Source organism: Calliopsis andreniformis, chromosome 3, assembly GCF_051401765.1.
Source record: "Calliopsis andreniformis isolate RMS-2024a chromosome 3, iyCalAndr_principal, whole genome shotgun sequence".
Classification (NCBI taxonomy): Eukaryota; Metazoa; Arthropoda; class Insecta; order Hymenoptera; family Andrenidae; genus Calliopsis; species Calliopsis andreniformis.
Window position 1 is genome coordinate 22,264,379 of NC_135064.1, and position 26,321 is coordinate 22,290,699.

Below are 26,321 nucleotides of genomic sequence, written 5' to 3' on the forward strand. Positions count from 1 at the left end.
AGGCCATTCGGAAAAAGCAGCACTAATGTTCTGTTGTACAGGATATGACAAAAAGCACTTTGGATCCGACTGCTTTGCGTGAAACGTGGTACTTAAGCATGAAAGTTCTAAAAGCATCGCGTATTGTACTGTCTCTAATGTGCTGGTCAAAACTTGTATGTGACTAATACGAATAACAATAAAGTATGTAGGTACATAAACATGAAAATAATGCTTTATGAGTACTAACTGTAGCGTAGCAACCAAGGAAATGCATTTACAAGTACCAAACTTTCATTTTATTTTTTTAGAAACGAGGGCGTCGTGTTCAATTAAACGTTTTATTAGTATTACTGTTTTTATTACTTATCTTGATATTATAGCATAGCTATAATCTCAATTAAAACCTAACAAAATATGTTTAAGAGTCACTAAAAGAAACTGCCGAGCTTAATTCATTTTTCACCAAATTCCAGAATAAACGTATGTCTACAGATTTTATGTACTATGCTTATTTTATCTTAAATCATTAAAGAATGTAATATGCAATATTTGCCCAACTGTTTCGTAACTAAGCTTCCATAATATTTTACAACTCCATGTCTTATTTACATATATCGTTCATGTAAATGCAAGTCAGCTAGCAGCTCTCAAGCGTACAAAGCGTAGAGTGCTACCAATAGTTGGAGGAATTCTACTACAAGACTCTCCAAAAGCAAATTTATGTACCTACCACACCTACATGTTTTGAAAGAGGAAAGGAAGACATATGTAGAATAGCAAATTTTGTCTTTATAACTTGTCTTGTATTATTATTACCCTGAATTAAGGAAAATATAGGACACTGTACATATCAAATTTCTGTGGTTCCTGCCAATTCCAAAAACAGCTTGAAAGCACACAGAGCTGCAATTTAGATAAAAATAAGTTCAGGTACAGTTGTAAATAATAAGGATCTGACAAATATTCCTCTTGGAAATCCAATGCCTAGTGAAATTATGTTCACTATAAAAGCGTTATCGTTTGTAGCCAGGCACTAATTAATTGTCCACCCTTTTGAATTCATTACGGTCAGTATGTTTAATATACATACATACGTGCCATTGCGTGAAAGAATGTAACACCACGTTGGTTATTCCATGCAGGATTTTTACTTTTCAACCAGTTTTTATCTTTATACGTCAGAGAATGAAACGAATTTTTAACGAATAAAGCGCCTCACACTGCACGTGCTTCGTAAAGTCTATTAAACCTGAACCGCTTATGTAATACACACGAATGCTCTGCTCCTTTGTTGTGGAGAATTTATTTAAATGGCAATGGCGAATTCATCCTACTTTTGTACATTACACGTACTAAAGTCATTTCTCTTCTTTTAGTGCCCTTAGTTCTCTGTATTGCGCTAGTAATATCTTGATCACCTGATGCAAGACAGTGATGATATATTAATAGGTACATTTTCTAGCGTAACAGAGAAATGTCACGTGCATCTCGGTGCAACGCAATTTATCTGGATACTAGGAAAATAGGTTAAACAAGAATGACTTATTCCACCAGTAAATGGCTATCTCTATAGCATATACAATGTTACTGATCCTCCTATATTTTATCGATGCAGGGATTACATTTTGTATTCACTATGATCTTTGTCATAAATATATATACCTTATCCAACGAATGCACGCATACTTTGCAGTAGCGTAGATTACCATCTCAATTATGGGTTTCATAGAAACGAAAGACAACATTTCAAAAACTTCGTGATAGCTTATGACATCTACATAATCTTTAGATAGATAAATTTCAAAAATAAAAGTTTTCTCTCGCCACGAGCGTGGGAACGCGAGAACCGAGTGACCTCGCTTCGACAGAAAAATGACTCGTTCAACGTTAAAAACATCCTTAACTCCATACTTCCTATAGTAATCGAGATTTCCAGGGTTGAAAATCACAGAAAAATACAGTGGAAACAGCTACGTAAAAGTGAATTGAAACTAATACTTCATCATTTATTAAGTCATTAATCTGCCCAGAGCTTCAGCTGCTGAAAACTTAATGCAATTAAAAACGAGGATTCGAGTTAAATAAGATTGATTGTTCATCAACATGAAAGAGAAGCTCCAGCTGAAGGATAAATATTTCTTCTACTATGTTACTTTTTTGTATTATTGTTGTTCGTAAAACTCTTCTCTAGCACAGGAAAAAAAGCGGTGAATCAAACTACTTGACTATTCTTGCACATGTTTGGATGATAAAAATTCAGTGCAGTCATAAAAACAGTCATTAGAGAAAGTGGAGTACTACGATATCGAGAGCCAAGAATTCACATTCATTCTGTCTAGATTTCAGGCTCCACGCTTAAAGCCTTGTTTACGCCCAGATATGCTAATTCCAATTCAGTTTCAACTAGTGGTATGATCATATTTCTCGAATAGTGATACTAGATCTTCACTCTGTTGATTTTTACTAATGACCATATGACTAGGTTTCTAAAATATTAAAAATGAAAGAATATTAAGGAAAGTTTAAGTCTGTACCATGTACAGAATCGAACTCCATGAATAAAGCTCGAAACCTACGAATACTTATACCCCAAGAGCAGACTAGTACTCCATTATCAGCGACAATTGGTACTGATGATTCCACAAGCCTGATAATAAACAGTGCATCACCGTGTACACAAGAAATGATAAAAATGCACCAAGGCAGAATTCTATGCAATCAATTTTTGATAAGTATTGCTATAAGTGTCCTCAATTGACTTTTTCCAAAAATGTAGTTTCCTCAAGAAACTATAAATTCCATCATCTCAACCCACACATTGTATGTTAACATATCAGAACGCCCACATTCTTCATCCTTATATAAGAGTATGTCCCAGTACCTGAACACTACCCCTAATTTTATTTAACCTTGAACTAGAATTCTAATGTACCTAATAAAAGACCCAAAAATTGTATCATAAAACAGTATATTCAGTTACTGAGGTGCACTTCAAGTGTCTAAATGTATATAAAAATAGTTAAGAAAGTTATCCATTTACTAGGACACTTAACATTTGAAGTATCCAGCTACTGAGACATTTACCTCAGCAAACTTCGCTACGTTTAACTTCCAGGAATTCTGGAATATCTGACCCACCCTATACCAGCAACCACCATAAACAGCTCACCTCTCGTCTAACTTGAAGGAGGACCTGGACAGGTCGCTCCAGGCGCTCATGCTTCGGCTGCGTCTCCTGCACGAGGACTGTGGCGCGAGTAGCCTGGAGCTGCTTCGCCTCCTGGTGGAGGCCAAGTTCTCCGCCTGGAAGTAGACCCTCGGCGAGTGAGTCTTCTGCTGGGCATTCGGCGGCGTGGATGTTGGCGTAACAGCCGTCGAGGTGTGAAGTTCCGGCAGTGCCTCGTAGTCCCATGCTCTCGCGCCCATCTCGAGCAGGGGCACCGACGAGGCAGCGTTCTGGCCTCGCAGAGGGTCCCGAGGCTTACGCTGATGAAACAGGGCGAACAGGTGACGTAGCGCCGACTCGTTCGCCCGCTGTTCCCTCTTTCTCGGTGGAAACCTCACCTTGTTGCGCCTGATCGTTTACCTGTCCCGACTCGATCTACGATGTCCCTCCGACGACACCATCGTCCACTCGCGACCTTCACATCGCGAATTATCTCGTAGGAACACGGTGCGTCCAGCCATCGAACTTGAACAATTTACAGGACATTCTCGAGGAAGCAAACGAGGAGGACACTGCGCAATTTCTTTCCATGGCGGTTCGATGCTCGGCTTCAGGAGGTTCCGCGGGGCTTGATCGATTCCTCTTTTTATCACGCGACTAGGGTGTCCTGTGCAAGAGGACACGTGTTCAGGACACGGCACGGTTATCGACTGGCGGTGATCTTCCGTAGGGCCGCAGGTTTAATCAGTTCTGAAGCAATTTATACTACGCTCCGAACGCCAGAGTAATTTCTGATCGATCAGCTTGATGGCTCAAATTGGTTGGGTGTCTCCTTTAATGGCTGGGTATTATACTCTGAGAAATGAGTTACCCTTTGCTTTGCTGATGTTTCGTGGAGACGGTGTTCTATTAGAAGCGTCTTTCTAGTGGAGGACCAAGTTACATTCAACTCGTTAGAATACTTGCTGGATGAAGCAATTAACGAAGGCTGCTCGGCTTCCGAGTAACGTGCTAGCGATAATTAGTGTACCGTAGCTGTCGTGTGTTCCTAGCTACCTACTTTCAGCCTAGAAATACTGTTACAAATATGCCAATTAGTAATGAAACAGACTCGATGAAACGTGTGAAATCAATAACTACTCTCTTACGGGGCTCTCCCACTAAATGCTTCGCGAAACAGCAGCAGATGAAGTGTGAACTTCTCGATAAGTAGCGGAAACTTTTCTCTACAGGTATTCGACTAAAACGTTTATCTCGAAAATCGTTTCTGAGGTAGTTAGATGCAATTTAACCGGTGCAACGTTTCAACGACACGCAACTCTACGTTTCGTGACGAAAACACGCCTCTGCTACACTTACGATATATCAAAGTGGAGAAAACTGTTTACAAATTACGCGCGAGGTAACATTTCGGATATACCGATAACAGTAAAACAGCTATTAACGAATCTTGCGCAACGGTAGCGGCTTCAACAACAACTTTCAAAATGAACGTCTAGCGTGTCCACTCTAGGTGACTATGGTTAACAATAATCTCTAAAAAATTTACTATCCAATTCTGTTGGAAAAATACTCTAGTGTTTGTGTTCAATTTCGTATCGACTGACACTCCGATGGTAGCAGCCATAACATCCATAGACATCAAGCGCCATTAACATTCGATACGATGAAGACTCCCATTATATTCGATGAATGCATCCTCTTTATTCTTCTCGATGCTAATTGCAGTGAACCATAACGATCGCTCCACAGATCGTTATCTTCTTCAGAATACACTGTCACTATTACGCGTTGCACACGTATCGTACACGTCGTTGAGATTTTTCCAGAGGCTGAATTCTATGGAGCCAACGGTGCACAGGAACATCGCGAACGAATGCATGTGTATAAATATACTACGCCAACGCTTTTAATGCTGGCTTTAATTGATCGTTGCTGCTTCAACGATCAGCTGTAGATGAAGAATTCGTAGCAGCTTTATGCCACGACAAAACTTTCGATTAACCAGCCATCGAGTCACGTGATGGTCAGCATGAAAGGTCATGACCGATGGAATACCGTTTCGACAGTGGTGTCCTTGTTACGTTGCGATCTAACGTTTGACATTTCTATTGTCCGCCCCTGATTAGAAACGTTGCAATGGACTGTGAAACGATCGATGCATCGAAACCTCGACAATTGCATCCACTTGTTTTGTCCATTTCGCGGTTCGTTGCTGGAACCAGCATCGATGCTGCACTCATATTGCTATTGTGACAACGTAGTTAACTGTATTGACACACATCGTGCTTCACGGGTAATCGAGAAGTGCACGCGTCGAACGACACATAAAGCAGATTCTCCTGTAAACAGTCATTAAAACGTTATTGTCTATATCATCCTCGTCAGACTCTGTATTCATCGTTTCCGTAGAGAACGCTGCATTGTTCAACATGGTCGATGCAAGATTGTAGCCGACGACACATGAGAATCCTATCTCGCTGCTCTTAATCATTTCAATGAAGCGACGCGAATTGGACCAGTTTCCGTAGTCAGCGCGGTCACCTTTAAGAGCTCCCACAGCCCCAATTCTCATGGAGGCTGGAACAAGGAATCAGCTGATCCCCTCCAAGCAAAAATTCACACACCACTCGTTCGACAGCTGATGAGCCCTGACATTTTCAGTATCCTGCGATCTCGCTTTGTGTCAAGGAAAAGTGTCGAGGACTGGCAGAACCGGTGAAACGTATCGACACGTTACCGCATCGACCTTGACATGACACAAGTGCTACGGCATATCCCCATAGTCGTCTCATCAAATTACAACCCCACACGCGAGAACAATCTTCACCTGGCGAAACTGACAGGCGAGCTTCTTCTTCAGGACTGTCGAAGGCTGTCCTTGAACCAACGCCACGCTTGGTGGTATCGAAGGCTCGTGGTGACACGGTCCACGCAATCGACGCACGAGGACTGTGCCCAACGACGAGATGCAAGTAGCCTGTTACCACTGACTGCTCAGAATTGACAATCGGGGTTGGTGCCGGGTTCTGCCCTCAGACTACTGGTTTTTCGCTCTGCGAGAAGGCAGCTAGCAGCTCGCCACCCCGTACTGCGGCACATCGTAGCAGTTTTCTCTCGTGCTCTGCCTTCCCTCACTCTCTTTCCTCCGATCACCAACACTCGCCCCTCTCTAGATTCCACTCCCTCTCTCATGTCTCTCTCCCCCTTCTTGCCTCTCTCTATGTTCTGTCAACGCGATTCGTTCTCTCGCTCTCTACTGCTGGATGAACTCTTCTCCATCTCGCTTCCGACAAATACGTGGCTGAAGCGACGCACACACGCACGTGGCGCCGCCGTTGTCAAGGCGACTGCGCCACAGAATGCTTCGTACATTTCTCCAGTTCCTATGATCTTCTTTCTTGTCAGGCCTGGGATCCTCGTGGATCACTCTCGTACTCGTAGTAAATAACCCCACTTGGGATGGATCAACTACGGACGCTGTCATTCCATCATTGTCTTGCTAACGGTACTTGAATCTTGCGCGGGATCTTATCGCGGCAGTGAGAATCTTTAGAGGTTCTCGAGAAGGGACAAGTGATAGGTGATAGGAGAAAAATTGATATTCTCTTGGGACAGAGTCGGTTTTATCAGAGAGTTTAGGGGAGGTGACGAAATTTGTTAAGAAATTTTTTCAGGATATGAAGCTGTTGTGTAATGTTAAATAAGGATTGAAGAGGAGGTGATCTCCTTTAAAGGTACCATCACTGTCCAGGCAAATGATTTTTAATAATATCGTGTCCCCTATTTATTCCAGGTCAGTGGAAGCCTTAATTGGTCGATTTGATAAATTTTGTTAGAACGTCAGCGACTGGACGAAGTTTGACGCGGGATAATTTCAGAATAGGGGAAAGGGATGAATGGATAGCTGGAGTACAGCATCGATTCGCGCCGGGGACGAACCTAAAGTTGCGTGAGGAGCTTGCGCTCTGGTAGCGCGGAAAGCTTGAACTTTCAATAAGCCACGTGCTTCACCTCTCGTGATAGCCAGCTACCGCGTGCTTCAAAATAAATCACGAGGCTATTTGCGTACCGACAGGTTTATAAAGGAGATTGATTGAAGAAAATATTATGGTATCTTTTTATAAAGTACAGGGGGAGCTTTTGTAGGAAGTCCAACATCGTGTTTATAACGAGATGTTATTTAAAATGCTATTTTTAAGGGGTGTTATAATTATTACTTGTTGCAAACCTGTTCTATGTATTCTGTCAAAGCATACTTGCAACACTGGAACAACTAATTAAAATTAATAAAAAAGACTTCGAAAGATAAATACCATAGTAAAACATTTATATTCGAGTTGATTGCACGCTTAAGCGATGGCTGACTAAAGCAGACCTCTACTACTTCGCGCAAGGTACAGGTGCTTCGTACATTCTATGTATTAGTAATCTCGTAACAGACGGATACTGTCAAAGATGACAGCAAAATCAATGTGTTCGACGTGATAAAAGGATATGATAGAACATTTTTAAGCTCATCTTTCAGCAACTAAGGACACACCTGTAATTTGTTAGATATCGCCAAACCTAGCCTGATCTTATCAAACATCAGCGATTCCTACTAAACTACACTCAATATTTACTAATTAAAATATGGAGATAGTATGCCAGCAGCTAAGACAAATAAAAATTACTAGAAAGATCGTTACCTTCTTCCTTTTGTAGAGGTAAATGAGGTAACAACAGGCGGTGCACTCTGTGGAGCAACACAAGCGTCGCGACGTTCGTTGAGGGATGTAAACGAGAAAGCTCGAAAGCTCTGCGACCCAGAGATACATTGCTGTCGATAAAGCAGGAAAACATCCCTTATTATAAGCAGAACTTGATAATATCGACTTGCATTCCTCTTTTGATTCTGTAGTTCAACGACGTACACCTCGTTGACCTAGAAAGACCAACTTCAACAACCTCTAAGGAAGATGAAAACACAAAAGAGAGTAGCGTTTAAGCGAATAAGTTATAACATACTTTGAGAGAGAGCTGAAACACGAGTCTGTAGAACATGTCGAATAAAGGGAATAAAATTTGCAGACGAGCTTTGAATTGGTCTTTGTGCCTGTCAAAGGTTGAAGTGCTTCCTACTTTACCTACGTATGAAGTGTTTTCAAAGAGTCACTAGCCTATCAATTGAAGAACTAAGGGGATATGCTTGAATTCTTGACTCTCTAACATTCTGATATTTTATTGTGCCTCCCTTCGAGAATAATTATTTTAATTAAAGTAATTGAAAAAATTTCCCGGTGAATTTTTTCCAGTGTAATATAAAGTTTCTTAATTATAGTCTACAATTGAGAATACTACGAGAATAGAATTCTTATAAAAGAACCTCTATATTTTCATTAAGTTCGTATTACATTCTGATCCTATTTCCATCGCCCTCAAGGCGATGCAAGTTTGCACCTAGGGCCCTAAGTTATTAGCAAATGTTCGTTCAACTTCTTACGTAAAACTTAAAATAATGATATGCTCGTGAGGAAAGTAGACCTAGAAAGAAAGTTCTTAACTCGGGATATGGAGCAAGGAGCAATGGCAATACTCCTGACGCGCAGCAGGTAATAGAGTGAATTATTAATTTTTCATATGCGAGATTTTTATGCACTTTCGCCATCCCCTTGAACTATTTTACAAAACGATCTGTAGATAGCTAATTAGAGGATCTTATTTACTTCTGCTTTAAGCACTATGTAACTAGATATTGAACGGCCAAGATTAGCGGATATCTAAGATTAATATAGCTTCTAGCAATTTCTTAATAACTTCATCTATCTTTGACTCGAGGGAACCCACTTTTTATATTAAAATTGCATTTAGAAGATATCAAATTTTCAAGTATTCAAATGTTCAAATATTCAAATATTCAAATGTTCAAATATTTAAATTCTCAAACATTTAAATATTCAAATTTTCAAATATTCAAATTTTTAAATATTCAAATATTCAAATATTCAAATATTCAAATATTCAAATATTCAAATATTCAAATATTCAAATGTTCAAATATTCAAATATTCAAATATTCAAATATTCAAATATTCAAATATTCAAATATTCAAATATTCAAATATTCAAATATTCAAATATTCAAATATTCAAATATCCAAATATCCAAATATTCAAATATTGAAAATCTGTGATAAGTTATGCTATAGGCGGAAATTTTGTCCAAAGACAATAAACAATTTGAACTAAATGCACTTGAAAAACCCATAATTTAACTTATCCTAATATAATGGGATGTATGGTACACACATTAACTTATCTATAATTAATCCTATAAGTTGGAATACTGTTAAACGAAGTGTATATTCTTTTTGATCGCCTGACTTGGCAAGAAAAAGATTGGTTACAAGTGATACAGGTCAACCTTTGGATTTCTATGACGATTGCTTTAGTTTGTTCGTTTCTCGCATCTATACGATGGCACGTAGCAAACACAAAACTTGACTTCAATTTCCTGTCCATCAAAGATGCGGAACAACTGCCATGGTATGTCCACCTGTATAAGGGACTACTTTATTTTCCCCTATTTCCTTCAACTATAGGTAAACATAAATTATATTCCGTAAAAGTTCATTTCGAAATATATTTCGAAGGTTCGTTCTTTCAAGAAGTAAATCGAAAGAAATCAAGAATCATTATTCGCTCCTCCACGAGATTCTCGTTTTAATTAACAGTCGGAGCAACTTCCCCAATGGTATACGTTTCGTATAATTGTGGATGCAGGGACGTCAATTTGAGATTACATGCATTTCAGTAGGGGAAACAAATTAGGCTATCTTTGAAGCTTATTAGAGCGCCTTCTGCTGATATTCAAAAGCTACTGCAAATACATACAAAGATACGTAATTGGAATATGATAAATTCAGAAATATTTCAAGTTAAGAGATGACGACAGAAATTTTATTCTAATTTCAGCGAAAACTACGTTTAAAACACTGTAAATTTTCCTTCTACTTTTTTATTAAACCAATTTCTTACACGTCCATTCAAATGACGTTTGTAAGCAGACACGCTGTATGCAAGGGGTAAATAGAGCTTCGAGGGAACTCGCTTGGAGAATTTTCAAACGTGTGCAAAGAAAAAAGGGTGGGACAGTGGAAAATAGCAAAAATAGAAACACCGGTCGATATTAATTGTGTCAAGTGTGGCCCCTGGCTTCTGCGCGAAATAAGACAATGCCTCCTCTTACGTCACTTTTTAATCCAGCGGCTGTCGATATGAGGAGGCTATGTACGTGGCCAGGCACGGTATCAGAGGCATCGATAATCGCGCCTTATCAGAGCCAAGGGTACAAACGTCACCTCAGATCTTGCATGTATTTGCATTAATGAATCCGTGATGTCGTTAACACACTGGTCGCCGCTGAACACGAGCCCGCAAATGCGATGTCATGAAGTTAGTGAACACCCCTTGACTGTTAATCACGAATCAGTCTCTGAGAATGTGTGGTAAAAGTAATTGCATAACTTTGCAAATATTTATTCGAGCAAAAAATTTGATGTGCATCAGACTACTACTATAAAGTTCAAAAAGGTACTGTTTTTCGTGAATTACTTTTACAGATTTCATGAATAGACTTCGAATTTTTACGAAGAAACAGTTTCTTTATGTAAAAGATATTACAGGGACTTGTGAAATACTGAAACTTTTTAACAGACCTAAATTTTAGTCACGTTATTCAGATACATTGTGCAGAAGTAAAAAAGAAACGAAATAAAAAATAACTCAAGGAAAGCTCAGCATGTATACCGCAGAAAATATCCAAATCTTCAGGGAATAAGGGATTTCGAAAAGAGAGATTAAATATTCTGAAGAAATTATACATTAAAAATAAAATTGAATAATTGAAGGGGAAATTCTGTGTCAATATCTCCTTTCAGACACTCATGAATTTCAAACAGGGGACGCATGAAGCGGATGACATGCGAAGTGATAACTATGTACGCAAATGGAGGGAAAAATAGGGAAGAAGGGATGGTATTATAAAAATCGATGGAACAAAAAGTTCCCCTATGACGTGTTCTACCTAGGTATGAATTCACAAGGGATAGAACCTTATTAGATCCAGCACAGTTTTCACACAGTCTGACCAACACTTTTGCTTTTTTTATTTCACATGCACGTGTCTGACCGAGTTTCTTTCTAAGGATGCCGAGCTCGCGAAGCATAAAAGCTAGACTCCTCGTTCACAGAAGCGGTTCAGTGTTATTCCGACTGTGTCACTATTTGTGATAATACACGTGTACCTCTTTTCAACTAAATAAGGCTGACTAGCATCTATGTGTTCTCGTTTAAACATTGATTCAGAAAAATAGTTTTTGATAAAGAAAGATCACTTTGATAAAGAGAGGTCACTTTGATAAATTCTGCTCAAACTTGCGCCAAACTCTATCGAAATGAAACAATAAACCATGAAGTTCCTCTAAAGTCCTGAACAATATAATGTACTCGCTTTTATCTGACTGTATCACGAGAATAGATTTGATTTGCTCGTCCGCGGAAATCGATACGAGGGCATAAAATATTTGGCTCGACTTCACACTTCTACATGTTTCATTGTCAGATGAAGGAAAGCTTGATTATCGATTTCCTGACTAACGTCAATCCCATATCGCGACAAGTTCCTGCAAATTTTCGATTAATACACAAGCCACTAATTTTGCGTCCTAAATGGAACCACTAAGTGGCCTAATACGAGGTCAGATTCACTTTAGCATAATTGAAGCGTCTATCGGTAAGCCGATTAAAGGTGTCGGAGAGCAGCACTTTTCAGGCAGGTAAACAGACTGAGAAATGTCCCGTTAAGAGGAGATTATAGTCACGTAACGTCGAAGCGTGACATACCATAAAATGTATAGTAATATACCTTTAATCATACCAACGCTTTCATTGAGATTGCGTCAGTTATCACGATAACAGAAATGGCAGGTTAAGGTTTTATTTAAGGTGCTTTTTTTTTGAAAACGCTACGCGATTACTGCTCTATATTTAATAGAAATTTTATATTTATGATCATGATAAGATGAACCTAAAATTTCTCAGCTAAGCGATAGTTAATTCATCCGATGTGATTTCAAATTCAATCGACTCTCAGATACGATGAAAGTATGTATGAACAGCCAAAGGTAACCTGAAATAGAAGGATGTGCCAACATAGGAAAATTCTCTTATTCGTTTTTGCACATGATGAAGGGGATTTTTCTTGACACGTTAATCCAATGAAATTCTATTGACCGCTGGTGACAATCAATACGATTGAACGAAAAATAGAATAAATTCTATTTTTCATTTACATTCTTTCTTACCAAAAAGCTAAAGTAAGACTAATGAATTTGTATGAAATCTAAAAATATAATCAAACAAAAAATGAATAGCATCAGTAAAGAATTTTTTAATAATTTTTAGATGAAAAATTTGATGATATTCTTTATATTCAGAATACAGAAGAGTACTATTTTCCATGTGAATCACCAGCATTATTTGAAAGTCTAAGACGAATGTATAGTGAGCACTGTGCCACTCAATTCATAACTCCACCTTTTTCATATTACCAAACATAAATTGTTCAGGAAGTATGGAAATATATGCGACGTTAACAGAATTTCCAAATTGGAACAAACACAGTTGCAAATACACACTCCTAAATTTTATCTGACATTCTATTCTGATTTTACTTGATTCACAGTATCGGTTACCCTAATACCTTTGTTACTATGCACATATTATATTTCTCCAGTAATCAATATCATAAATATTAATTTCAAATCCTTCTACCTTATTTGTTATAGGTGAACGCTGTCTTTCTATAAAATTCTGCAGAAGTTTCAAGGAAAGTTTCGACGACCGTGATCGCCTTGATTTGAGGCATAAGTTTATTGAGGCGAATCGTAATCACTTCTATCGAGATAAAGGAGAACAGAGAGACTAATTTGTCTCTCTCGAGCTTCTTTTTTCCTGTAAATTGAATTAGTTTGTCCAAGATCTACACTCGAGCACGAATACATCTTTACACGACCACACCCGAGCGACTATTGCGCATAAAAGCCAACTACAACGATTTTATTCGTGAGTGTGACAGAACTACTTACAGCAAACCAGCTGATGAGTTTCAAAAAGTTCACGGAACATTTATTTCCTCCAAGCTTATTTACTGTAGGCGCAGCTGTATTCACGGGGAAATATTTTAGCACAGTGATATCTACTTAGAAGAAATTTGCCTTGAAAATTGAAGAAACTTCAATTTCATTAAAAATATCAAATGTCTATACTTAAGAGAGCCTCTACTCCAATATCTTCTCGTCTTCGTGATATAAAATATAGAAGCATATAAAGTCACAAATTGTGCTTTAATTAGAGAAGTGAGTTTGAAATGAAAGTGCAAATAGGCTTAGGGAAAAAATAATTTCAATAGAGTGAATGAAATTAATGAACACGTGACACGGCATAGTACAAAATATTGCTAAAGCAATGAGACATTTCATCAGGGGTTGGAGAATTGCACACGAAATGTACAGTGTGTGAATTATTACGTTTCAAGAGGTTAATTAGAAGAGTTAATTCGATACACGCGATGCCTAGTTGATAACGAAACAATGAAGCCATAGAAAACTGTGTATTATTTATAACTAAAAAAATGTCTCAGATTTATATAATCAAATCTCAGAATTATAAAAATATTCCGCAGTAATGAAATCATTATTTATCGTTTGTATTACACCCATGAAAACAATCATGCAAAATTGATTACAGTCACGTGAGATTACAGCTTCAATATCCATTACACTTCATTCGTGTAACAGATAATCGAAATGCAATTGACCATTTACAATTTTCATAGTTGAAGATACTTCAACGAAAACAATAAATGACCACTTTCGCTCGTCTTTGGGAAAATTGGCTCGAGTATTGAATGAAGAGTGGCGTTGAAATAAATTTTCATTTGATTACGAGGCTTTAACGCGATTGTTGTATTTTATGACGACACTCTGCACAAATACGATACGATTTCAGTATAGTTCGAGTGGCCCTCAGACGACTTCCAGATCTTCCACAAATAATTTATCAACCACTCATTTCAACATCAAAGGCGCTGAAGTACTATTTTCGTTCTTCTAACGAATCTCATTAGATGTTTATTGAACGATGGTGGAAAAAACTATTAAAATAATTTTCTTGATATTTGATAAATTGCTTCATTTATGTTCCATAAGAAGCAGAGAGGAAAATAAAAAAGAATAAAGTGTGATCAAAGAAATACGATACAGGTAGTTAAAGTAATACTAAAAATGAAAGCAATTGCTAGGAACAAATTAAAAAAAAAATAAAATAAAAATTGCGTTGTAAAAATGTCATATATTATTACAAAATTAAAATATTTTGTAAATAACTGCAGAACCTTTTTAATGAACACATTCAACGACGTAGTTATAAGAATACAATAATTAAAAAGCAGCACTTTGTTTTATGTTTTCAACATGCTATTATTTTCCATTAAAAATTTTTCCTGGCATACTATACATTTATTAAACTTTTTTAATTTATATTAAACATAGTTGAGTAATATTTTCAACACTCTTATAGAAATGTGATTCTAACTTAGAAACGTTTCACTACAAATTTTACACCCTTTTCCTTAACTACTAAATTATATTTACGAAGAAAGCTCTTTTAATTTTAAAAATCTGACAGAAATATTACGCATGAAGATTTTTAGTGTACAATAATAGGTTCCTGTAATCTTACTATTATTCACTGTATTACTAAACAATCTTCCAAATAAAAACTGTAGCGAATTCACTCAGGGAGTGTTAAAATATATCCCCACTCAAAAAATCCTCTGAAAGTCAAGAAGTGAAATATTACAGAAAATTTACTCACCGTTCGCCGTCATCGGTGAAAGCGTAATCCCCCAGGAGGAGATCGCGAAGTCGATATCTCGGTGGTAGGATGAGTGGCAGGCAGGGATCCGGCTCGTTCATCGTGCACAATGTTGTTTCAGAATTTGATGATTCCTTGGCGTTCGCTCCCACATGCCCCCTGCCTGCTTCGATAATGTCGCGAAAAAGGACACTCGGGGGTGCCAGTGTGGCTGTTTTAAATCACATTTGCGCGATCATCGGAATTCGTTCTGTAATCCATATGAAAAAGTAATTAAAAATCTTGAAAATAAGAATTCAAAAAATTCGAACGATGAATCGTCGTCTGATTTACATTAGAGGAAGGGTAGTAGTATTTAATGTAACATAATGAAAGTGTACTCTAGTATATTGTTCTACTTGAACTATTACTACGTGTAGGGTATACAGGGTGTTTCAAAATATGTGGGCATAACTTACGATTACATTTGTTATCGACAAGGTCATATCGGACATATATTTATATGAATCTTTTTTATCATTTTTGTGTGCCTAATCCAACCTTGAAGTTATGGGCATATATTTTGAAATACCTTTATACAATATGGTGTGGTTAGAACAAAGTCGACAAGCTATTTAAAGACAGTTTTCCAACTAAGGAAACGTGAGGTATAATTCCACTTTTGAACTCTATTAGGTTGCTTTTATGGTTGGGCAATAAGAAACACGTGACTACACATTTTCGTGAGGAAATAAAACATGAGTCTCTAAAATAGCACAATAAAGTACTAGGGATAGCCCCTCAATGGCCTTGAATGGCTAGCTGGTGTTGCGCCAACTCTACTTAACACTATCGCGTGTTAAAATGCAAGGACACTTAGCGCATCTTTTGTAGATTAGCATAAGTATGCAGGATGTCTCAAATATATGTAGGTACATTGAAATATTTATTGAGGTAGACAAAAGTGCTTAAAAATAATAAAATATGTTCTCTTGGAATGCTAAAAATAGAATACTGTATGTGTATTTTAATACACATGAGCACTTAAGGAAGCACCTAATTAAACATACAATATTGAAGAAGATATACGTCATAGTTATACGACGAAATACTCTTCCCTTTTCATGAAACCACTTGTGTCAAAACTAATTTGCCAGTCTTAGTCGAGAACGCATGTTGCTTGTTTCGATAATTAGGTGTCTTGCTCGAAATTCTGAAGAGACATTGTAAACTCAAAACACGAGGGCAATTAAATAGACCTCGAATAGAAATGAAACTATCTTCCAGTAGAAACAGTGGTATACCCAAAGATGTGTATAGATACATGTATGTACATATGTGCAGATACATCAGAGAACAGAGCGTGAAATAGTTATTGCGAAACTGGGGTGCAGCATATCGCGCAAAATTTTTTGTGACACATATGTGTCTAAAAAAATATAATATTCTGTAGGTATTGTACTCACGTTCGGTTTCGTGATTCAATCCACTCGACAGTCAACAACCATCAAGTATTTATAAAAATCCCTCTGGAGTTCTTTTTAACCAGAAGTGGTGGATTTCCAACACCCTGTTTGAACCTACACAGTAAAAATATTATGCGATTACATTTACATATTCTTAAATTTATTTAACGTGTGTATTAATAATATTCCCCAATAAAAGACGATAAACAGTCAATTAATTTGATAAAAAAATTGTACAAAATTCAGAACCTAAAAATAATAGTAGAATAGAAAAATAAAAGTGAAAAATTCTCAGAGCAGAAACTACGGTCTTAGCCATCGCCTACGCTGATCATACAAAGTCAACGTGTCACAATTTGGCTATCTCATAATTTGTCATGTCATTGCTGCATGAAGTATGTATATGAATTCTACTTAAATAACAATAGTGCTAAAAACTGTACATAAAATTGTATTTAACAGCAACAATTAGTTTCAACAATTAGACGACAGAAATTTGTTGTCCCTGACAACGAAATTTTCACTCATTTTTAACTATTACGTTTCCTTACTTTAAATAGAAATAAAAACCAATAAATGTAAAAAATATTTGACATATTAGACGTAAGTTCCTATATATTTCACATACCTGCGTATCCATATAAGAGTTAAATATGCATGTGGCACATGCCAACTTACTGAGTCTGTATTTGGATCAATATCTAAATAGACTAAAACCAATTGTGAGCTACAAATATGTCACCAGACAAGTAATGAATCTGACGGAAAACCGATACGTTCTTATAGACATGTGCGTCTATTTCCTCGATGTTAATTCGAGACCAATTAGCTTGCGCAAAACAACCAATAGAGGAAATGGAGAAAGCTAGGATTGACGGAATTTCAACACTGCTGTCAGGCATCAGGATCGATTAACGTCCAAACTTAATAAATTACTGTCAGTTTTTTCTAGCTTAAGGACGGATGGATTCGCAAATGTCAATGGACTACACTTGAATCACACTCTGTTAATCCTGCTGTCTGGATTCTGATGATATCCATAGCAATGGTCGTACTCTGTTGTAAACTATTGTAGACTATTCTACTGATCGCTGTATGAACTTCAGTTACGAAAATAATAAAATACTTATCGGATGTAAAATTATATAAAACTTCTATTCAGAAATATCTAAATTGATGAACAAAGTCCTACGAATCTATGTCATTAGATACTTTTTCAAAGATATTTTCAAGTAGATAATTTGAGTTTAATTAATACTTGAAGTTAAGGAATACCCTTTTCTCTAAAAAGAAGAATTAGAACGCCAAATTAAAATTTTACTCAAACACAGGATGTATTAATATCGTTCAAGTTATTGCAATCTAATAAATGCTACCAACCTGGCCTTTTAATCAAGACATTGTTAAATTATATTAGTCTATCAGAATACTACTGAGACGTTCCAGGAATTGTCACGTTAGAACCTCTCACACGGGCGGATATTGGCAAATCGAAAATCTATGGAACAAGATCGAGAGCGGCATCTATGTGTCGGAACATCTCCCCAGAACACTTTCAGGATATTGCTATAGGATTTACAGAAACCGATGAATTGTTTTTAAACGCTTCGAGGGAATTGAGCGCGTCACTGTCGTGATATAAAGGATTCAACAAGTCGATAGCAATCAGTGTTCTAAGTGTGAATTTATTATAACGTAGACCTTTCAATATCATGCTTCGTAAAATTATGAGTAAAGTTATTTATATATAGATGAACAGATTTAATTAAAAATAATAATTTAATGACATTACTACAACTCACTATAATTTATAATATAATACCTCATTGAACTTCTACTTTATCCTTTTTTTATATAAGCTTAATTAAACTTCAGCCATACCTATATACTTTTTAATTACCTTTTTACATGAATCTAGTTTCATTTACGTGTTATCATTTATTGGAGTACAGACTAATACTCTAAATGTTTCAAATATCCATGTGTTACTGCATAAGTGAGTCATAGTGTTACAGGAAAATTCAAGATTAGGGATTACTTTTCTACTCTTATCGGATAAATGTCGATAGGATATTTCAATGTCGTGCTCTCATACGAGGAGAACGAAAATACACACTGCTAGTGGCAAATAAAGAAAGAAAGCCAAGTTTCGATCGAAACTTCTTACTGATCAGCTGTGGGACTGTGCTGGAAGCACACTTTTCTCCGATAATTTCGTTCTGTTCTATTCCGATGCGCATATTACGAAGACTCTGTTAAAATGCTATTAGCATAATGGAACTACACACAAGTGAGCCTGTGCAGCAATGCGTTAAATTATTATAGGAATTGCTCTCAGCATAAATAGCTGTTACTGTGACTCAAAAAATGTTGAATCAAAGAAATACTTGTAAGTACATTATTACATTATTTTAAACATTACCAATATAAAGAAATGGTGTTAAGATTGCATAAAAATTGCTCTTTATGACTAAATAAACTTCTTAAGATATATTTCTTACAAATCCAGGTATCATAAAGAATTTATTTGATAAGCTGATATTTTATAACACATGATATTTCATATGTGAATATCGTTTAGGATGCGTTTATATCGCATACTAATCATGCAAATAAAAAGTAGTTATTCGCACAGTAAAAGTGTGGAATGAAACATGTTGTTTATGTAGCTTTTTAAAGGAAAATCCACTAAAAACGTTGCATGAATCTGTAACTACTCGATATTGGAACCACAACAGATAACATAAACTTCCTTTCTCACAAAGTGCTTTTTGTCAATTTTAAATATTTAAAAAATAAAGGTAAGTAAAGCATTGGTAGTATTTCCTAAAATTATAGTTCAGCTTTTACATAATCCTGCAGTGTCACATACATTTGAAAATATTATAAATTATATATTATATATACTAATAATCTGTGCATTACTCAAAATGCACTTAATGGCAGATATATTGTAACCATATCTACAACAGCTGATACAATTACATCCATTAAAAAAGTAATTTAATACTGTAAGCGCCATAAAAACAAAATTTCCATTAATTTCCCTTAACAAAACAAACTCGTTCACTTTATCCATGTAACATTTTCAGTTCCCTATGCTTCTGATTAAATCTTTTATGCCAGTATAAGTAACAATGATAATAAAAAAAGTATATTATACATTCGAAACGAAGACTCGTGAATTATTGACCCTTATAGAATATAATATTTCAATATTTCAACTCACATAAGCAGTGTCCTTTGAACAGGACTTCATCCCCAACAGGTCTTCCATTCTTCTTCGTCAGTCCGTTTCTCGACCCTCATCGATGTTCATTTCCCTCAAACGAACCGCTGAAATCTTCACCACCACGCTCGTACACCGATACATCGAACATTCGACATTTTTCTTTCTCATCGATCGACACTCTGCACGTTGTTTGTGGCGGTTACTATGCCGTGCACCATTACTGTTAAACAATTCAAGAAAATTCTATCACTCTGATCGATTGGTCACGAGGAACCCTTTCCCTGGGATCACCTTTCACTGAATCGACGAAGCGTTCTCATCACAAACCCAGACGCTCTTCTCAAGTACCATTCCGATACCGCAAACACTTCGATTTTTCGATCTATCCACTCTATGCAAACCACTACTCTCACTAGTGCCCTTTCAACCTGATCGACGTATCATCACCGTTCCAATGCCACGAATCGTTCCACAGAAAATACGGTTATCTTCAACTCACCGACGAATAAATTAACGTTCAATCCAAAACTCGCGTACTTTTCTCGAAACATCACGGAGCACAGAAAAGTGGCACAGCTATCTTCGAAACGCTCTCAATTTTCCAATATGAATGACTGACTACTGTGTAATTCGAGGTTGTGTCTAAATTGATTATCTACTATGATCAGCAAAAATTAATATATAGAATTGAGTATGAGAAGAATTGGAATATACTCCGTGTTAATTAATGGGTAATGAGATTGCGAGTGGTTAAATTGAACAGCCGCGAGAGACATTATGTTAAGGGCGTATTTGAGCCTCCTAGTGGTAGAATTAGTAAGGTGAAATAGTGATAAAAAGTGGAAACGCGAGACTGCACGTGCAACGCGATTAGGTTATGATTCGAACCGAACAGCAGTCGAATTTTTCGAAGCGCGCGCGTTCGACGCTCACCCGACGGCGTCTCGCACTTCAATGATGACGAGTCGTCGTCGCGACGACGTCGACGCTCTGACGGCGCCCACCAGACCAGCGAACAGACAGAACACCTGCCAAAGGGAAGAGAACCCCGCCACGCACGCGAGTGAGGATGAAAAAGGGCGTTTATGAGATTGTATGGCGTGTTTGTGGAAGCGTTCAGATGATGGAGAAAGCTCGAAACAATCTGCATTGCTAATTGTGAATATCGTATGTAAAGTAAATGATTTACCTAGGTATGTAGTAGATTTATTCCAGAAGACTAACTTTTAGCGTTTAAAATTTGTTCGTAGTAGATACAATACTGGCGCCATCTGGCGACGAAAATGATTACTGTTCCGAACATTCTACTAGAGTTTTAGAATTAGACTTGAAAGATATTTTTGCTGAAAATGTAATACTACCGATGAGATATAGGCATTCCTCAAATATAAAATAGTAGACTACTATAATAAATGGAAGCAAAGTTCTATCGATCTTTCTTTACAAAAATCTTGCAGGATAACTTAAAATTAGTAAGGTAGAGTACGTACAAAATAGGGAAAGCAGAAGAGAGAGTCAGTGAACATTCAAAATAGAAAATTTGTGCAAAAACATACTGGAAGTCCAGAATGACCAGTGGTCATTGGCCAATTGCCCATTGGTCGCGGATGGTCAAGAGTCCAGGCTAGTCAGGGGTCCATGGTGGTCAAGGGTTCAGGAGTGGCCAAGGGTCCAGGAGTGGTCAAGGGTCCAGTGTGGTCAAGGGTCCAGGAGTGGTCAAGGGTCCAGTGTGGTCAAGGGTCCAGGAGTGGTCAAGGGTCCAGGGTGGTCAAGGGTCCAGGGTGGTCAAGGGTCAAGGGTGGGCAAGGGTCCAGGGTGGGCAAGGGTCCAGGGTGGGCAAGCGTCCAAGGGTCCAAGGGTCCAAGGGTCCAAGTGTCCAAGGGTCCAAGGGTCCAAGGGTCCAAGGGTCCAAGGGTCCAAGGGTCCAAGGGTCCAAGGGTCCAAGGGTCCAGGGGTCCAGGGGTCCAGGGGTCCAGGGTTCCAGGGGTCCAGGGGTCAAGGGGTCAAGGGGTCAAGGGGTCCAGGGGTCCAGGGGTCTAGGGGCCCCTCTAATGAATCCCCAGGAGGGTCCGCACCCGCCAGGGGATCCGCGACGAGTGAGACACTCGTGCTCCTGCAGCGATATTTGTATTCTCTCGGTGAATATATGGAACCAATCAAAGAAGTACTTCAGATGGTAGGAAGTTCAGGAGTGATCTAACGAACAATATTTTGCGAAAAATTGATATTTCTCATTAAATAATCATCACAGCAACAATTTCTGGTACACATATTGTTAAGGGGGCAGACTCCTTGTGTTTTGAGCTGTGTGCGTGCGCTCACACAAGCAAAGAAAGTCATGCACGTATACGCGATGAGCGAGAGAGACAAACGGTTTCGCAAATTACGCTTTACGTCTCGATACTTGCATAAATGAATTTGTCGCGGGTACAGAACCCACGAGTAGACTTCACTACAGGGTGCTCTGGTCCGTTTAAACTCCAATAAACACTATACGTTGAGAAAACTGTAAAATTACAAACTGTAAGCATGAAACAGACGCTGTTGTAAACTAGCAAGATGGCTGCCGAAGTGACATTTTCGCAAATATCTCACGATTTAATGGTTTTTTCACTCATAGCACACCAGAGCACCCTTCCTTGAATTAGCACAATATCGTGGAAATGCGATTTTCCTCAATTTAACACTTCTTGAAGGCGTAAAGCGTAATTTTCGTTGTGCACCCGTTTTGACACAAAAATAGTTCAACGATTTGCCGTTAGAAGCGTTAATGGTATATCTTAATCAATTTGGTCATATTACCATCAGCATCGATAAAAATACAGATCAGTCGGTAAATGTAATCTAGAATTTGACAGCTGAATGGCGTATTCATCGAATACACGAATCCAGACGCAAGAAAGGCTTAGTTGCCAAAACGTATTGAAAGTTTCGTCACGCTGTTGCCACATATATGTATGTACATATTACAATTCTGCCCATCAGGAAAACTCGAACGAATCCAACTCCAGCCGAGATTTTGATTCTTACTAATAAGGGAACATCGCGAGGTGAAAGTCTCCGATTTTGATGAAACTTTGTAGGATTGTAGAATAGCCGAAAATATTCGACACGTATTTTTTTTATTGCTTCTAATTCATCTAAAGGGTGTGAAAACCACCCCCAAAGTTGGGGGTGGAAAACATATTTCGTTTAATATCTCCAAAACTAGTGCGTATAGCAAAATGATATAAATGGGGCGATTGTGTATTTTTAAACGACGAATCCACCTATGTAAATAGTTTTTAAAAATATTAATTTATTTAAAAAATATATTAAAAAATAGTATATTGTCGTTGTTTTTACTGACAACATGCTGATCGATCGTTTTGCAAATTTGTATGCAAATACTATGAACCAAAACACAAAACACGGCTAAAATAGAATTTTGAATTTTTACGTTATAAACAAAATAATAACATTCCTAGTTAAACTGCATTTTGTGCGAAATTGGTCCCTGAAACGAGTGGTTTTACGAAAAATATATACCCCTATAATGTTTTTGTCATTATATTATGATACATGTTTATTGTTCACTAAATGTATAAATTATAACATTGCTAATGAATACTCGCAACGTCTTGCACTCGTTGCAAACAGTACGAGAGGTTCAGTGTGAGTGACCCTTGCATCTATGAAAATGTAGCAAGTAAAGGTGATTTACAAATCATTATTCTTCAATAGTTATTATTTACTATAAACAAACAATTGGAATTGTTCCAGATGTTATAGTTTAATCCACTAATTTTACACGAAAATATCTTAGTTGAGTGAATTAGGCATTCACTCATAATCTGTAGGTGCCCTGTTCGAATCTCGTGGTAGCTTTTAATTTTTTTTGTTTTCAATTTTTATTTTAAATAATTCTAATTTTTGTATACGTTTTCACAGATTACAATTATACCACTCATAAAATTTTTATTTTTAAGTAAAAAAAAATTAAAATAATTTCGTTTGTTTATTTCTTAAAAAGTATGAATGAATGATTGAATGAATAGCATGAATTTAATGAATTATTTATTCTATATATATAAGTTTTAGGATTTCACATATTAGTATATATATATGCCCATAATTATGAAAGTGGTCTAAATTGTATATTTCTTATTTTGGGATATTTAAAGGATTACATTTAAATAAATTAGAAAATATTTTTATATTACGTAACATTATAATTAGTGTTGATTAATGAACATTTATTATAAATGTGAAATTTTGTGTGAATCTCATACGAAAATGTTGTTTCTTAGACCACTTTCATAATTTTGGGCACATATGTATTGTTTCATTCGTGATACTCTTTCTTTCTCGCTCGCACCGTCCTTTTCTATATTTCGTATGAAGCAAAATATCGGCTCAAGGCGTATTCAGTAGAGATTTACTGATGCATAAAATTGTAATTGATGTGGCAACAGTGTGACAGAACTTTCCTACGTTGCGATTTGGCAATTATACCTTCGCACTTCTCATTTGTAATTCAACAGGATAACGCTAGATGCCACATTATCAAATGTCGCATGTATAAATTATATGTTTTCACTAATGCCCGTTTTTTCGCAACAGCGCTTCGATCGATTCGGAGTAGGCCCCGAAGGAGTCTGCCCCCTTAATAACAATCACACACAGTGGGCACTTGTGTAAATTATTAATATTTATAATTGTTAGTTAAGGAATATGGAAATATTAATTTTATCGTATATATTTCTCATTCGATTAATCTCGCAATTCATTGACTGGTTCCTGCGCTTCTAGTCACTCACTCCAGAGCCGCTGGAGGGCGCGGATCGTCCTGACGATCCTTTGAAGTAACTTCTTAGATTATCCTGGACTACGCTATCTTGAACCACGCTGACCAGTGAACACCTAGACTGTTGGTTAGATTTCTTTGGCTTTCTTTAAATTTTAGTATTAACTTGAGTAAGAATGTATTGGGTAATATAGTAGAAATATTTTCTCATTTACTAGCATTACCAGCGTTAGTGACGGAAACACACTGTATCTTCTACATCCACCGCTTGCGAATCGCAGATGGCGTTCGAAAACCAGTGGATTTCTAAGAAGCCTCTACTTCAGAACATGAAACACGAAACTCCACAAGCTGTCCAGTCTCTTCTCTATACTCCTCTACGACAAAACTCCATATCTATCCTGACGTAAACTCATCTTTGGTCCAGTCCATCCTATATACTCATCTATGGTACAAAGGTACGCTACTTATTCCATCATCTTCTTTAATATCACAATTCGTCACGAGATGTCGCCACGCACAATTCAAACGGCGTCTCTGCTTCTGACAGTTCTTTCTCGTCCAACGCTGACGATGGGTGATTTCGTCGGTAACGTGGTACGACGTTACATAAAACGTCAAACGGCGTCCCTTACGTAATTCGAGGTTTAAGGCATCGGGAGAGGTGCGCATAACGCAACGTATAAACCGTTCGTCGTAAGCGAAATATTTACACGCTCATGTAACCAACCTCTTACGCGCGCGAATGGCTATACCGACCCTCTCCTATATAACGCGACGCTACAAGGTAAGAAGACCCGTTTCGTAACATGCCGTGAACGTTTCAAAGTCAGCGATTTCTGCTCGGCTTATGCACGATTGTTTGACTATCGGCCAGAGTCGGCTAGGGACCAAGACACATACAACCGAGAGGGTTTCTCCTAATAACGAAACCGATTCTTTGAACCCAGCATCCGATAGCACACCGGAAACGCGTGGTCGCGTCTTTGCACGAATTTACATAACGTTCAGGCTACATAATTTGCTTTGGTTTTTTCGCGGAAAGCTAAAGAGTTGCAAATGAAATATTTTATGAGAGTTAATTACAGATTAGCTAATCGAATAATTAGTATTGTTTCGTTATAGTGTGTTGATACACTGTTATGGTAATCTTTTTTTCATGATATTTAATATTCAATATTTATGCAGTGGTGGATTAAGGTATAATGGCTGCCGAGATGCAATAGAATAAAATTAAAAGAGTTCTGTTTCAAAATGAGAAAGTAATTAATATAAAAAAACTGCAATAACTAAACAGTTCTCTTTTTTTTATAACAGAAAGTAATTAACTTAAATAACAGCTTTCCTAGATTTTTATTTTCCAAATTTTGTTAATAATCTTCCCATAGTCCGAATGTTCAACTATGTCAGCAAGAAATACATCTTTTGCTAACTTTAATCCTCCTTTCAAGGGACCCCAGACTTTCTTATATATGATTCACCACTGTCTCTATGACCAAATCTGATGACTAAATCACAGCAGTGCCATTTCAAGCATCAAAATATTAGATAATACTTCGAAATTAGAGATTTCAAACTTCAGAGAACAAGTAGCATCCCTAGCGACTATAGTATCCACAAGACAGTGTATCTCTCACTGGAATCATAACGAGCCCAAAGTTTAAGAAACACAACTATTGGCAATAGAGGAAATCGGGCGCGCGGAACTCGCGAGGTCAACTTTTCCCCCCGCGACTTGTGCAACAGTCAGCTGGTACCGCGATCGGTTTCGTTTATTTTCTTCACGTAACC

General features: G+C 37.3%; 1 protein-coding gene across 4 annotated transcripts in view; it reads right to left on the bottom strand.

The window, feature by feature from the left end:
* Slo2 (slowpoke 2) overlaps nt 1-3,890 on the bottom strand; it is a 142,582-nt gene extending 138,692 nt beyond the window's left edge. For all 4 annotated transcript variants that reach the window (XM_076375640.1, XM_076375638.1, XM_076375639.1 and 1 more), the window contains exon 1: nt 3,152-3,890. In XM_076375640.1, the coding sequence (XP_076231755.1) occupies nt 3,152-3,408 (257 nt within the window). In that variant the 5' untranslated portion in view covers nt 3,409-3,890. The remainder of the gene's footprint in view (nt 1-3,151) is intronic.
* Nucleotides 3,891-26,321: the final 22,431 nt, after the last annotated feature.